The 15,753-nt window shown below is 34.5% G+C and overlaps 4 protein-coding genes across 5 annotated transcripts; 1 reads left to right on the forward strand and 3 right to left on the reverse strand.

The window, feature by feature from the left end:
* Positions 1-2,018: 2,018 nt before the first annotated feature.
* On the reverse strand, positions 2,019-4,378 carry LOC9314036 (vesicle-associated membrane protein 727). Of its 2 annotated transcripts, XM_021025250.1 has the most exons (6): positions 4,257-4,378; positions 3,997-4,072; positions 3,621-3,865; positions 3,332-3,530; positions 3,125-3,245; positions 2,019-2,326 (listed from the first exon to the last, which is right to left on the reverse strand). In XM_021025250.1, the coding sequence occupies exons 3-6, from the start codon at positions 3,808-3,810 to the stop codon at positions 2,114-2,116; spliced, it is 723 nt and encodes a 240-aa protein (XP_020880909.1). In that variant the 5' UTR covers positions 3,811-3,865; positions 3,997-4,072; positions 4,257-4,378; the 3' UTR covers positions 2,019-2,113. The 2 variants fall into 2 exon arrangements, with proteins under 2 accessions (XP_020880909.1, XP_002877968.1); XM_002877922.2 differs by lacking the exon at positions 3,997-4,072.
* Positions 4,379-4,805: 427 nt separating this feature from the next.
* Positions 4,806-7,064, reverse strand: LOC9314037. The gene is made up of 7 exons (XM_002877923.2): positions 6,872-7,064; positions 6,372-6,773; positions 5,919-6,079; positions 5,786-5,833; positions 5,529-5,636; positions 5,143-5,418; positions 4,806-5,045 (listed from the first exon to the last, which is right to left on the reverse strand). Exons 2-7 carry the CDS (start codon positions 6,769-6,771, stop codon positions 4,959-4,961), a joined length of 1,080 nt encoding a protein of 359 aa, XP_002877969.1. The 5' UTR covers positions 6,772-6,773; positions 6,872-7,064; the 3' UTR covers positions 4,806-4,958.
* A 1,746-nt stretch (positions 7,065-8,810) lies between these two features.
* On the forward strand, positions 8,811-12,916 carry LOC9314038 (ethylene-responsive transcription factor WRI1). Its single transcript, XM_021025248.1, has 7 exons — positions 8,811-9,327; positions 9,440-9,522; positions 9,652-9,660; positions 9,783-9,871; positions 9,969-10,093; positions 10,438-10,514; positions 12,088-12,916. The coding sequence occupies exons 1-7, from the start codon at positions 9,116-9,118 to the stop codon at positions 12,774-12,776; spliced, it is 1,284 nt and encodes a 427-aa protein (XP_020880907.1). The 5' UTR covers positions 8,811-9,115; the 3' UTR covers positions 12,777-12,916.
* A 545-nt stretch (positions 12,917-13,461) lies between these two features.
* Positions 13,462-15,500, reverse strand: LOC9312320 (floral homeotic protein APETALA 3). Its single transcript, XM_021024021.1, has 7 exons — positions 15,234-15,500; positions 15,078-15,144; positions 14,934-14,995; positions 14,681-14,780; positions 14,448-14,489; positions 14,151-14,195; positions 13,462-13,901 (listed from the first exon to the last, which is right to left on the reverse strand). Exons 1-7 carry the CDS (start codon positions 15,419-15,421, stop codon positions 13,707-13,709), a joined length of 699 nt encoding a protein of 232 aa, XP_020879680.1. The 5' UTR covers positions 15,422-15,500; the 3' UTR covers positions 13,462-13,706.
* Between the last annotated feature and the right edge of the window lie 253 nt (positions 15,501-15,753).

A 15,753-nucleotide genomic window follows, 5' to 3' on the forward strand; every position in this document is an offset into this window, starting at 1 on the left:
TTAAACTATTTTTTTTTTATCTAAATTGAACATTTTTTAGTTTTTTTTCCTCGAAAACCGATCCGAAACCGATCCGAATCCGACACTATCCGAACCGAACCCGATCCGAATAGTCATAAAATCCGAACGGATAATAAAATCTCATATCCGAATTATCCGAATCCGAATAAATCCGAACCGAATCCGATCCGAAATCCGAATGCCCAGGCCTACACGCAACCATAATTTTGCTAATAAAGTCTTTTATTACATTCAGTGCAACCTTAATGGCTATTAATGCGCCTCATAAGTTTTACTTACATTAGCCATTTCTCTTTTTTCATGGCTTAAATTCACTTTTCACTTTACCTGAAAGAAAGATATCATTAATGAAATCTTGTCATATATGGAGTAGTAATATTCAAAGCATCGAGATATGTAAATTTTCAAGAGTTATAACTCTTTATTACGATCACTCTCTTGTCTCAGGAACGTTACGTATTGAGGCCCGGGTGTTTCAGCTATTAGTCAAGGAAATATGTCAAATATGTAATATTCCTTTTGTGACATCTTGTGTAGCCTTAGTCTCAATTGTATATATTGTGATCAATGTAATGATGTACACACAGAGATTTAATTAACCAAGTAACATCCACCGATGCTCTTCCTCACAAACAACTTCTTCATATTGAACCTCTCTCTGGTAGTTTGTATATATAAAAGTTAGATTGTCATCATGATGATTTATCAATATAGAATCCCTACAAGGCTATAACTATCAACTATATACTCGCAGGCCCGTGCCAGCTATTTTGGGACCTGAGGCCAAATAGATATGACAGTTTCTTTTTTTTTTTTTTTTGTTAATTTTTTTTTTTTTTTTTTTTTTTAATCAAAAACAAAATCATGATGATATTACAGTTTCTTTTGATACTTTTTTAGCTAATTAATTTTTAATCAAGTTAAATGACACTAGAAAGGTTCTTTCTTTTGTTGATAAAATTTGGAATGGCACTAGAAATTTAATACCATTTAGCTAAAGTTTGGAAGAATGGATATAGATAGAGCCATGGAACACGGAAGAGACCTTCAACATTTGCTATGCAGTGTAAACGTTCTTTACTCTATAAATCATGCAAATGTACGGATCTCTAAATCTAAAAGACTGGAAAATATTTAAGTTCATACATTTCTATTATTCGATAGATCTATTAAAATGATTTATGATTCCATGCAACTATCGTTAGAGACCGCATTAACTAGTGTATACCTTCGAATTCCGATGGATCATGTGGTATATTTGAAAACACTAATCTTTGGTTTGTTATGTATGGTTGTTATCAATAATAAGGTGCCATGTTTACTTTACTCATTTATATATTTGAATATTTTAATTCATAACCTTCCACTTATGTCAAATACCATATACTTTTTAGAAAATCGATTGGTTATAGATTCTCACCATCCACAATCATAGTAAAAACGAAGCCAGCCGTATTTGCTTATTCGTATCTCGCTTTATCTCTGTAGACAATTTATATAGAGAATAGACAGAGAGTAGGTGTGTGGATAATTATAAAGATATGAAATACCCCTTTATGAAATTATTTCATGCCGCTTTATCAAACGAGAAACGGTGTAAAAAAAACAAGCTGCAGAAATTACTTTTGTTACCTTTTTTTTTGTTCCTCCCATGTGATTTGCCCTACTTAAACCTCACCTTTACGCTTCGCCTTTTGCTCTTTGCTTCATCATCCACAGAGTTTAAAGCAGTATATGAGAACATTCTAATATGCTTTTGGATTATCACTTTTTCCTCTCTTTTTTTTTTAATCTAAAAACTTAATACAAACAATTTCCTTGTTCTTTTTTCTTAACATCAGTCGAAGCCTAACCAAGGGCATAACCGCATACCATGTATCTTGAAGATCGCCTTAAAGAAAATTGCTGATCGCATAGAATAGAACAGACACGGCAACTTAAAACACAAAACACCCTCTCTTTTTTTTTTTTTCATTTATATATAGCATCACAGCATGTGGGAGATGATGATGATATGTTATTATAAATTCTTCCATGTACAAACATGAGCATGCGATTTAAGTGTTAAAACAGGTACAAACGAAGCGAAACATCATGATGAGCATTTGAAACCTCCACAAGCAACAACCCAAACGATGAGAATAAACGAGAGAACAGCACCAGCCACCATCAGCTTCATCTGCAGACTCTGTAGCCACATCTTCCTTCTTAACTGTCTTCCTTGTCTCTGGAAGCTATCCGCCTGAAACTGTAGGTTCTCGGTTTTGTCAACCAGAAGTTCGATCTTCTCTCCTCTGTCCAGAACCTGTTATAACATCAACAAGAGAATCATCAAAAACAGCTGCAAATCCTCATCGTTTCATTCTCATAATCAGTATCTAGTGGCACATGCTAGTTCAGTGAAAATGGGACAAACCCCATCTTCTATTAGAGATGCTACGACAAATTCTGAAGTTACTTTTTAGCCTAACCTTTTCCAGCACCAAAAAAATTGGATTTTGATGAAAATTACTTGAAGTTAATTTGTTTATAACATTATTGACCTCAAACTTAAGGTACTATAGCAAAACCAATTCCTTTCCTATGCTGAGAAGCAGGGAGTTCATGCTGTAATTATCCTATGTAAATTTCCTCAGTACTAAATTCTAATTGAGATGTATATGACACCAAGCCGGTCAAAAGGGTCTGGAAATCTACTCAAGTTGCATGCAACTTCTTAATTTCTAAAAGACTTAGATGCTCAAACCAAATATGTCATAGTTTTAAAAGTTGACAGGGGTCTGGAAAGAAGACACAGAGAGTAATCCGCAAACAATATAACTTACCAGATATAGGGCAATGAAAGAATGGTTGTGAGAAGAGCAATTGATACATTTATCCAGTAAAACTACCATGAAAGTAAATCCATTCATTTGGTGTCAAATAGCTCTTCTAGAAGGTATGTGTTGTTCAGTATCTTTCTACAGTATTTTTTTTTTTGTTGCAAAATCATGTGGATAAAAATGCTATCACCTTAAACCAAAAATACAAGATCGGCGTGCTACTGTTAATCAGAATGTCTCAGCTTGTTCATTTTTTCCTATAATTAGTGACAAAGGCATACCTTCTCAATGTTGTCCATCATGATCCCCTTGACCTCAGTTATTTGGGCCTTCAACTTTGAAAGTTTGCTCATCTCTTCTGGATGGCTCATACAATACTGCATATGCTCCTTAAGTATGGGCCTATTTAGAGGAGAAAGAAAAGAATCAGAACACGGTTGAAATGCGAAACAATGATTGATATCAGATAGTTACAGCTATAGACAGACCCGAACTCCCTGTCAAGATTGTATGCAATGCTAAACCGATCTCCAAACAAATCATCATCTTCGTCCTCATCTGCAAGAGGATGTCGCTCATCATTCTTTATACTCGCTTCATACCGCTTCTTAAAGTCTTCCTTGACCCGTTCAAGAAACACGAAAGGAACACTTCTTCCAGTGGACTCATCAGCAACGACAAGAAACACTATATATATACACAAAGCATCACCAAACCAGAAGTAAATCAAAAAGCTTCAACTAATTAACAAGTATAAAAAGGATTCAGAAAACTCACCAAAACCATTGTCAACAAGGAAATTGAAAGTATGACCATCGCAAGAGTAAGTATACTTGCTGCTATTAGTGGGTAGCTTCTGCAGACATTGAACAGCAATGGTGCTAAAGTTGCCTGAATAAGGAGTATGCTCCGCTAGAACAACTGTTCCTTTAGCAACAAAGCTATATATCAAACCCTTCTGACTCATTTTTGAACTCGTGAAGCCTCTAGAGAAGAAGAAGTCAACCAAACCACAATCAGATCTGGAATGCAAAACCAAATATGGAATCATAATCCAGAAATATATGAGAAAATCACGATGTAAAAACAAGATAAACCCCTAGAACACCCAGAGAGGAGGAACAGTAAATCGCAAAATCGAGAGATAAATTACAAATCGTATAGAATCGCGATCCATAATTGAGTAGATTAACACCGAAGAGCAGCAATTACGAATCGGAAAACGTGTTCTGATGCTCCGATGAGGTTGAAAATCGACGCAATTTAAAGATCGGTGTTATTTAGTTCCGGAAGCAAAGTATAGAGATAGGTCAAAAAAAAAAATGATCGGATAAGACGAAATTGAAGGAGAAATCAAACGACGCATAGCAGTTGCAGTAGCAGAAGAAACAAGAGCGAGAGAGGAATGAGTACCTTGAGACTTGGCTTGGTGATGAAGGATTTGGCTCAAAATTCTCAGGAATGGTAGAGAGATGTGCTCAATGACAGAGACGACGAATCACGACTAGTTTTAGCAGGAGATGAAATGACATAACTTAGTCCTGATTAATTCTTTAATCACCAAATATTTTGGTTTGATTGTTTCCGGTTTCAGTTCTCGGTTTATGAAATTCGAAACCATTGGAGATTTGAAATTGCGCCTTCTTTTGGTTTGGCTATTACCGGTTCTTATTCATTTTTCGGTTTTATAATTGAAATCATCGTAACTGTGTTCGCTGTTCGGTACATCTCTACTTTTAACTTGAGTTGGTTATATTTTTATTCGTTAAAAATTCTCACATTTTTCAGTTTTTCTTGTAAACCGCAAAAATGTATGAGAAAAAGAAAGAAAAGACCAGTTCCTTTTCCTTTTAGAATGTCTTATGGGTAAATCCATCAATCATAAATTCTGAATTTGTTAAATCCGCAAATCACACCTGAGAATTGATGAAAACGTACACGCAAACAAAGTTGAAAATTGAAAATCTAAACGATAATATATTAATATATCAAATACTTTTTCCAATCCAAAAGATATTGCCACAAATTAGATGAAACAAACTATGAAAAAGAAGCAAAGTTTGGAGTAAGTAGAACAAACTGAAAAGAAACACACCAAAAACAAAGTGAGTAACACTACACTTCTTTCAGAAAGTAATCCCAAACTGCTTTCAGACAATCTTTCAGCATGTCTGTAACACATTTCCTCTCCACATCTTCCTCCTGAAATTGTAAACATAACTATTGTCACTTGTTGATCATCACTATAAATAAAAGACAATGTCTAAACAAAGAAAAGAACAAGAAAATAAAATGTTACCTTTAGTAGTATACTACTTTTTAAGGCTTTCAATTTGAAATTCACTTCACTTGAGGTTCCTCCAATTCCTGTGCGGAAATCATATCGATCAGCCTCTCGGATTTGAAGCCTCAGAGTCTGGTTTCTGTACGTAGTAGTTACAGTATGCCAAACACCACAAACTCTATATCGATCCGCACAAGAAGATTTCCCAAGTGGCCACTTTAACCCACCTTTCACAGTTGGATCTATCACCGCTGAATCAGTCAATTCTTTGAGATTCTTAATCTCATTCTCCTGGATATACAAAGAGGCATATATTTCACATCTTAAACTATATCACTTGTTTAATATTCTTCATCTCATTTTCTTGGATACTAAATATGGAATATCCAAAGTCAACTCACTGAGAGATTGGTTAATGTCCCTTTTGAGTCAACCACCAACCTCATGTCAAGATCTTGATCAAGGCATGAGACGTCAAGAGTTAAGTGCCTCAAAGCATTAAGCTCCGCCTAAATAAAAAGCAAACAAAAGCTTCAATATCAGTCTCGTATAAAAATATGGTAATTAAGTAGGAACGGGTACGGGACGGAACAGGACTATACCAACCCCTAGTAGGACTTACCTTATAGAAATTGAGTCGTTTATGTTGTTGGTCCACCAAACATTTACATGAGATGGTTACATCAGGACGAGTGTTGTCTGCGACCTAAAAAATCAGAAACCAAAACCTCAAAAAATAAAAACGAAATAAGAGACACAATCATGAATCTTACAAAAGAAATTAAAACCACCTTCACGTGATACAACTCTTTGGTTTCTTCAACACAAAATCTCATTTTGTGCACAACTCCATACCTAACGTTTTCAACGTAAGACTTTGGGACATTTGTACGAAACGTTTTCTTCAAATTTTCCAATGTGCTTTTAGTTAACGGACCATCTCTTAGAGTATCTGATGAACTAACACTGCATCAATTTGATAAGATAAGAATCGGTAAAATCTTTTATTCAACATAAAAAATACTCGATTAGAAATGCTCAAACAAAAGTCCCTAACTCATTTGCCTACATGTTAGCTCTAGCTAACAAACCACCTAAGGTAATTAGAATGCTCTTAGACCAACACAAGGCTAATCACTAACCCTGCACCATGTAAAAACAGAGTTTGTGTGTGTCTGAAAAAAATGAATGGAAAAAGATTTGAGGAAAAGACAAAAACCCTTACCCATGGAAAACAACTTTACCAAATCGAGCGATCAGTCTGAGTTTGACATCCTCTGATCCACCGTAACGTAGCAACGTCTTCTTTGCCCTATCAAACCCCTTTATAAGATCATCCTCCACTTTCTCTGTCACCCATAACCATGGAGTTTCCTGTTTTCCAAAATCACTCTTCACTAAGATTCCCAAAGATTTTTCTTCTGCGTCTTTCCTCCACTTTAAAGAAACGGGCACAAGTTGAAAGTTATTGTCCTCTGATTCTGAACCAACGAGAAACCATCTAGAAATGCAATCGTTTGCGTAGATTATCTTTGTATTAGTACTCCCGAGGTTTTTATTGAGCTTTGTAAGAAGAGAAGGTGGTACAGAGGATGCTCTCAATGCAACATTTTCATGTCGTTTATGTGGTGGAACGTAAGACATCTCTGTAAAAGTATATGACACGAGAAAAATTAAACCTTAATTCCAAAAGAATAAGCAAGTTTCTGAGCCACGAGTAGGAGAAGAAGAAAAGAAATCGTACCTTTTATCAGCTCAAGAACCTGTTTAGAGATACTCACAAGTCACAAGAAGAAGAACGATCACAGAAGAGAGAAACTGAAAAGACTCAGGTGAACTGAAGTGGAAGGGACTAGACAGTTCGGTCTCTTTATCACTACCACTTTAGTCTTGGAAATGTGCATAATATTTAATTTTTAGTTTTGATTTTCAAATCAAAAATAAACCGAAAACGAAACTCTTGTTATCATATTATGAGCGTTGATATTTTAGAAATTCTCTGTTCTTTTAGAAAATTGCGTGAACATTTTGTAGCAATTAAAATAGTATAGATTTAAATGCTAAACCTCGTTGTTTAGTCCAAAATGTAGGAATGTTAGGATTCATTTTTGTGACTTCTCTTAGGATCTATACTTCCTGTATAGATTTCTAGACCGTTTTAAAAAAGGATAAGTTGCAAATAGACAGTTTTTTCGAACATAATTAGCAAACTAGTATGTTTTTTTTTTTTTTTTTTTTTGTCGTCTAGATTTATTATTAATTGCAAATTATGAGAACTGTTACATAGACGATTCTACAACAGATAAATCCTTCCGACCCTTACTAGATCTACGACAAACTACACTTCATTCTTCGTGATCTTGATGAATACCTTCAATGATCCACGACCTGGCGACACTTCCTTCTCTGCGTAGAATCCTGGCGAACGGCTATAATTGTACATCGTTAGAGATCTCTTGCACACTTGTCTCCATTAATCTGCAAATTTGTTAATAAATCGCAATATCTGGGACTCGAACCCCATACCTCTTGGTGTAGAAGCATTAATCAATGCTTAATCAACCAATGGGCAAACTAGTATGATCACTAAAATTTTTTAGTATTGTTGATAAAAATACTATGTCGTATATTTAATTTTATTAGTATTTAACAAAATTAAATATACGACATAGACAGAACAAAACAATTATATCTCTAGAGTAAAAAAAGGTTTTAAAAAAATTTAGTCAAACGTTTTTATTTGCCAACCCAACTTAATTCATTAAAACGAATCACTAACAATTTAACCTACTACAAAAGTTGCAACTAATTTTCTAAAACCGATTTAGACTACCGTTGATCTTGGTGGTTTTTGGATGTTACATGTCAATATTATGATAATCATTTTTAAACATTAGAATTAAATAGTTTTGTTTATAATAAATGAGTTTTGATTGTTTTAAGCGAATATAAACACTCGTGTTTCTGCTTAAACCATGCGTAAAGTTAAAAATGATAACGGTTAGAACATCTAACTTTACATATGCTCTAATCAGGCATTTTCTACAATATGCTTCGGATTGACAATTGTTAATCATCTAGTAAATTTTTCACTTTCTATATGTTCTGATTTGACATTTTCTACGATACTTTTTAGATCGACACGTGCTAATCATCTGACATTTTTTACTTTATATGTTCTAAGTATGTATTAATACGATAAGCATTAGATCGACACGTGCAAATCATTCGACAAATTTTCGAACATTGAATACCTAATTTGGTATTATAGAGCTCTCTCAAAGTGCGTTACAACTAATTTGGAGCGTTTAAGGAAAATATAGACGAATATGCTGATAAAAAGATTTAGATTTTTAATAGGTAATTTAACACATTTTACAAACACAAGCATTAAAATTTAAAGCTCAAAAGCATATAAATTTAAAAGTGAAAATAACTAGTCAACTTTCATAGACCATTACCATAACAAGCTAAGAATATAATTCAATAAAATTAATTTTTGGTACCATTTTTTTTTCTAAAATCAAAACATCTTCATAGTAGATTCTACAATTTTAAATATAGAAATCAAATTGTTGACCAGGGAAAAAAAAATTGAATTGCAAAGAAACAAATTAAGATATTTTTCATTCCAACTTTTTCCCCAAAAATTAGAGAGAAAAAATTAAATTAAATAATTCCAAAACATAAAACGTACAAAAAAGTTAATGATAAAAAAAACGTATAAAATACAAACAAAAAAAAGAAGACAGCGTGGAGAGTGAAGCTATTGGTAGCATGGCTGCAACAGAAGGCCAAGTGTTTGGTCTTACAATTTTATTTTAACTCTTTGTGTTAATGAACCCAATTAGCCCTTTCTTCCTTCAGGGTTTATTTAACTTGCCCTTTCTCGTTTCCTCCTTTTTTTCTTAAACCACTCTTCCTTCTTCCTCTGAAAATAATCACTCAACACTCTCAAAAATCATTTTTTTTGTTTTCCCAGATTTTAATGAAGAGGCGCTTAACCACTTCCACTTCTTCTTCTTCTCCATCTTCCTCTGTTTCTTCTTCTACTACTACTTCCTCTCCTATTCAATCGGAGGCTCCCAGGCCTAAACGAGCCAAAAGGGCTAAGAAATCGTCTCCTTCTGGTGATAAATCACATAACCCGACAAGCCCTGCTTCTACCAGACGCAGCTCTATCTACAGAGGAGTCACTAGGTTTTTTTGAAATTAAATGATTGGTTTTTAGAATTTGGTTGTTGAGATTGGATTTGGGTTTTGTCTGAAACTGCATTTGTAAGATTGCATGTTGTTTTGTGGGATATTACAGACATAGATGGACTGGGAGATTCGAGGCTCATCTTTGGGACAAAAGCTCTTGGAATTCGATTCAGAACAAGAAAGGCAAACAAGGTTTGGTCTTTTTTTTCCCTTAACTCTTGATTTTTTTTTATGAAGATCTGGATTTCAACTGATAAATTTGGTTTCTTTGATCTGTTGTTTGATCTCAACTTCGTCACTGCCCATCTACAACTTCATCAGTTTATCTGGGTAAGTTCTAATTCTCTGAAACAAAAGATCAATTTTTATTTTTGTGTGTTTACTAAATTGAAGAAAAAAGAGAGTGGTGGATTTGGTCAGAAGAATCTCAACTGCTTCACGCGTAATTGCAGGAGCATATGACAGCGAAGAAGCAGCAGCACATACGTACGATCTGGCTGCTCTCAAGTACTGGGGACCCGACACCATCTTGAATTTTCCGGTAAACCAAAAAAATCAGACTCTTGATTGATGCATGTTTGTGATTTTGGAATCTGGATTTTGGTGTGAATTAAAAAAAAAAATTGGGGACAAATCAGGCAGAGACGTACACAAAGGAATTGGAAGAGATGCAGAGAGTGACAAAGGAAGAATATTTGGCTTCTCTCCGCCGCCAGAGCAGTGGTTTCTCCAGAGGCGTCTCTAAATATCGCGGCGTCGCTAGGTTCCTTTTTTTTCTTTCTCTTTCTTTTTTTTTTTTTTTTTATAAATTTCTATAGATTTATTCTTTTAATTTCGGAATTCACTACCAAATTGAGAAATAATTTCCCCTTTTTTGGATATCTGAATAACAGAATTAATAATAGGAAAAAATATGATCATGAAAATTTGCTTTTAGAATATTCTGTCTTTTGTTTTATGTTTTATAAAGAAAATCAGTACTGCAAAAAGATGAGATTTTTAAAGTTTTACAAATGTGTTAGCAGAAATGATTTTCTTCTATGGATTAAACAGTTTTTTTTCTAATGTATCCTAAAAAATAGTAGAAATTGTGCTTGATAAAAACAGGCATCACCATAACGGAAGATGGGAGGCTCGGATTGGAAGAGTGTTTGGGAACAAGTACTTGTACCTCGGCACCTATAGTACGTTACCTCCTTTTCCTTTTTTTTCTTGTAATTTTTTAATAAATATTATTAATTATTTTAGAATTATATAAAAAAATTGTTTAAAATAATTGACTGTTTATAAGTTACCGGGCATAACGGATCCTTTCTCTGTTATGCTTTCTCAAAAACTAATTTTGTAAACATAAAATAGTGTGTGATATCTTAACATTAAAACCAAAAAAAATAGTGTGTGATAATGTTTAAACTGTTTTTTTTTTTTTTTTAATGGTATTTAAGAATATGAATTTGTTTAGTTAGACAATTAGAATAATATATACAATGGGTAGGCAGTGGGGGGTTTGAATTTTACACACACTGACTCACGTGAGGCGAGAGTTTTGACATCATGTCTCTTCAACTCTCTCCTTAATTGATTTTTTATCTTTTAATCAAAATCAACTTTTAAAAAAAGAAAATCATCTGATCCCTCTGCATAATTACCTTTTAAATTCTGCATTTTTTGTGGATCCGATACTCTGAATACAAAAATTGAGAACTCTGCAGAAGGGAATATTAACAACAACTCTTTTACTGAAAAGTAATCCCATTTTTTTATTGGTTTTGCTGACTCTTACCGGGTCCTTAGATTATTTAAGGACCGCCTAATCTTCAACAAATCTCATATTTTTGAAATTTCACTTTGTTTTTTTTAGTAAAACAAAAAAAAAAAGTAGAGATGTCAAGAGCATAAATACAAAAAAAAATGAAATTAGTAGTTGTGAAAGTTGTATAGAATAATAATGTAGGTTACAAGTGTAAAGGCGCGTGTAACGCGCGTAGGTCACGTGATAACACTCTCACTTCATAAAAGGACAAAATAGTTCAGAGGGGTTAGGACCAAACCCGAGGTCGATCTGGTTTGCGCTTGTTTTTTTGGTTTATTATAATGGTTTAATCAGACTTGAGACTGCTCTGAGTAGGAGTCACGAGCCCTCACGTGCATCGTTCATCTCTTTCTCTACCATATCTTTCATCTTTGTCCTCCGAACAAAATCTGGTCTAACTTTATCTTCTTTTCTTTTAATAATTGTCTTCTCTACTTTACCATTATTTTTCTCTAGATTATTATGGTACCAAACTTGGAACTTCATAGTTGATTAGAGGTTAGAGTTGACACTAGGTAGGTGTTTTAATTATTGTTAAATAATTCAGTAATCGTACGTTCGTGTATTAATTAATTTTAAGTCACAAGTTTGGACTCTTTAGTGTTTAGAGCGGCGCAGTGGAGGAGAAATGGTCTTTGTACACGCCTCACCTCTTCACACAAATCGTGTAACCCTAGTTGTCCCTACAAAAACACGTCACCAAATTCTATTGATTGTTTGTCTTTATTAGGTATCATAATTTAAATATGAAACGACAAAGTAGAAACACTTGTTTTAACACTTGTTTGGGCTTATTTGGTTATAGCCACTTACCAGCTATGTGAAAGAAAGATAACAACAAGTTGTTGAAAGAAACTGTTAACTTTCAAAACACTGACTTTGTTTGCATTGTCTTAATTTAGAAGCGTTTTTGCTAATAAAGTTGCTATTTATTGGTTTTACAGATACGCAGGAGGAAGCTGCTGCGGCGTATGATATGGCGGCGATAGAGTATCGAGGTGCGAACGCGGTTACTAATTTTGACATTAGTAATTACATCGACCGGTTAAAGAAGAAAGGTGTTTTCCCGTTCCCTGTGAACCAACCTAATCATCAAGAGGCTATTCTTGTTGAAGCCAAACAAGAAATCGAAACGAGAGAAGCTAAAGAAGAGCCTAGAGAAGAAGTGAAACAACAGTACGTGGAAGAACCACCACAAGAAGAGAAAGAAGAAGAGAAAGCAGAGCAACAAGAAGCAGAGTTTGTAGGATATAAAGATGAAGGGGCGGTGGTCAATTGCTGCATAGACTCTTCAGCCATAATGGAAATGAATCGTTGTGGGGACAACAATGAGCTGGCTTGGAACTTCTGTATGATGGATTCAGGGTTTGCTCCGTTTTTGACGGATCAGAATCTCTCAAATGAGAATCCCATCGAGTATCCGGAGCTTTTCAATGAGTTAGCATTTGAGGATAACATTGACTTCATGTTCGACGAAGCCAAGAACGACTGCCTGAGCTTGGAAAATCTGGATTGTTGCGTGGTGGGAAGAGAGAGCCCAACTTCTTCGTCTTCACCATTGTCTTGCTTTTCTACTGACTCTGCTTCATCAACAACAACAACAACCTCGGTTTCTTGTAACTATTTGGTCTGAGAGAGAGATTTGCGTTCTAGTTTGAATTTCTATTTCTTCTGCTTCTTCTTCTTTTTCTTTTGTTGGGTTCTGCTAGGGTTTGTATTTCAATTCTAGGGCTTGTTCGTTGGTTCTGAATAATCAATGTCTTTGCCCCTTTCTAATGCTCCAAGTTCAGATAAGAAAAAAAAAACTAAATGAACCGTAAAACAGAGAAGTAGAAGAGTCCCAGTCTTATTCTTGACCGGACTGTGAAGTGTTCTCCCAACGCTCCTTTTTTCTCCTCTAATGTTTTTCAAGTGTAGTAACTGTGAAGTGTAGTAACTAGGAAGGTTATAGAGGTAAAAGTTGACTCCTAACACTTAACTCATAATTCTGATTGCGATGATTTTTGGTTTGCTAAATAGCTTAGTAAAAGAGCCTTATCATCCAAACTTGCGATCAATAGGTAACCGTGAACGTCTTCATTAGGGTGAATATTTGAAGATCTTTGTTTTCGGGTTTACACATAACAACTCTCAAAGATGCGTCTCTTTTGTTGCATTTGGCTCGGAATACATCTTGTATAAAAAATTGTATTTGCTGTTGTAAAAAAATTCGATAGTACAATTGGTAGTGTATTCGTTTTGCGGAAACAACTTCAATTTGTATTCCATCAAACAATATATCTATGCATTCAAGTAGAAAATCAAATTGAGTAGATATGGAGCATAATTAAGTAGAGTGGTCAATATAATAATATGATACATGATAAAAGTCTTGATAACATTTCACACACAATAAGCCTAAGCAGCAAGCTATACTGATCACACAATCCATAGTTTAAGGCTTTAAAATACATAACTAAGAAACATAACAGTTTAAGGTTTTAGCAACACCAGTCGTTTGCTTTTAAGTAGTTATTAATTAGATAGAGAATGATATAGGACCAACAAACCTTTTAGCCCTTAATTATTCAAGAAGGTGGAAGGTGATGATGTCAGAGGCAGAGGGAGCATGAAGGGCATGGTTTGGGTAATGGTGGTGATGGTTCTGGTGGAAACGAAGAGCGTAAGCACGCGACCCTTCGATTTGATATCCAAGAACTGAGTCGTAATCTCCTCCATTGTCTACTAGTCCATAGTGGGGATCTTCAGCTCTTAGTTCCTATTTACCAAAACATGTTTTAAGCCATATTCCACATAAGTAAAACCAACATTGTTAATTCGAATTAAATGACATGACATTTGATATGTGCATGATTTTAGAAGATATTTCGATTAACAGAATGAAGAGAAAACATAGAGTGACGGATCAATCTACACTACATTTTATATATCCTTTTAACTGGCTTCATAATCCATGTTTACATTATGCCTAAAACAACATTTTCAGGAATACAAAATGAGATATTACCAGCTCATGTATGAGATTCTTTTGTATGTCTTGTTGACTCTTGTTCTGCAATTGTGTAAACCACAAGAGAAATTATGAAGATATATACCGAAGTTATTATGACATCATCACTATATTATATGCTTGGTGTTTCTTTTATCCATTAGCTTAAACACACACACACACAAAAAAAAAAGATAATTGTCCTAGAAAAGTGTTATCAACAGTTTTAGTAAGTTCATAATTTCAATTTACACAAAACTGTTGAGACAAATAATATGATAAAATGGGAAAGTGAGTGGACATAGAAGATGTGACCTTTTTCTTGGTGGTCTCGATCTGATTCCCAAGAGATTTAATCTGTACAATTAACATATATATAGAATATTAAAAAACGACCACATATATTATCCAACAGTAAACAAAATGTTTCATTTTCTAAAACACCTAATATAACAACAACAGTCATTTATCTATAATTAAATTCCAAAATTAAAGCTTGTCTATACGATTAATTAAAACCCTAGGTAAGGGAAAAATATGAAGAGAACCTTGCGCTCGCGAACGAGTTTGAAAGTGTTATCCATTTCATCCTCAAGACGACGCAGCTCCTGAATGTCAAGCTCGTCCAAACACTCACCTAGCCTCTGCCTACAATTTTAGCAAATTATGTATATGTTTTCGTCATCTCGTTTTTTATTCTATTTTTATTTTGTAAAATAACTCATCTAAACAAAAAATTGTTGTTGCAATTCAAAGTGAAGTTTAAGAGAAATAGATGAGAGAAGAGACAGAAACAAATACTTAATCTGAGTCCGGAGATTTCTATTTGTCTCCAACAGTTTCCTCTTGGTTTCTTGCATTCTCTGCGACAAAACGCATCAAGAATTTAACCAACCATGAAAAAACACATATCGAGAAGAAGAAGAAGAAAGATCTAAACAAAACCTCATATTGAGTGGCCCAAACATCAACATCAGAAACTGTTTGGTACAGATCTACGATCTCCTTCGTTCTATAATCAAAAAAAGTAGTGGTAAATTGATTAGAAGAAAACAAAGCAATCTAGCTTAATTTAAGAGTGGTGTTTAGAGATCCATCTACGTGGTGTTAGGGCTGATATACTCATGAAGCTTGTTGGAGCTAGAGAACATGATAATCGAAACCCTAGCATCACACAAAACCGTGAGCTCATGTGCTTTCTTGAACAAACCATTTCTTCTCTTTGAATACGTCACTTGTCTGTTTGTCTGGTTCTCTATCCTCTTGATCTGGATCTTCCCTCTCGCCATGATATTCTTCTTTCTTCTCTCTTTGTTTAATCTTTTTGTTGAAGAGAGATTTGATGGAGAGGACAAGAGATATATTGAGAAGAGAGAGAGAGAGAGAGAGAGAGAGAGAGAGAGAGAGAGAGAGAGAGAGAGAGAGAGAGAGAGAGAGAGAGAGAGAGAGAGAGAGAGAGTTGAAGAAGTAAAGGGTCCACTTGAGTTACTAAAAATAGAAAGTATTGCCTAATCCATGAAAGGTAAGTTCAGAAGTTGATGAAAACTAAGTGATAAATATTCCATTTATGTAGAGTGGTTTTTTTAATTACAAGACACTGCTTAAATCAACGGACATCGAT

The sequence above is a fragment of the Arabidopsis lyrata genome (genome assembly GCF_000004255.2).
Source record: "Arabidopsis lyrata subsp. lyrata unplaced genomic scaffold ARALYscaffold_5, whole genome shotgun sequence".
Lineage (NCBI taxonomy): Eukaryota > Viridiplantae > Streptophyta > Magnoliopsida > Brassicales > Brassicaceae > Arabidopsis > Arabidopsis lyrata.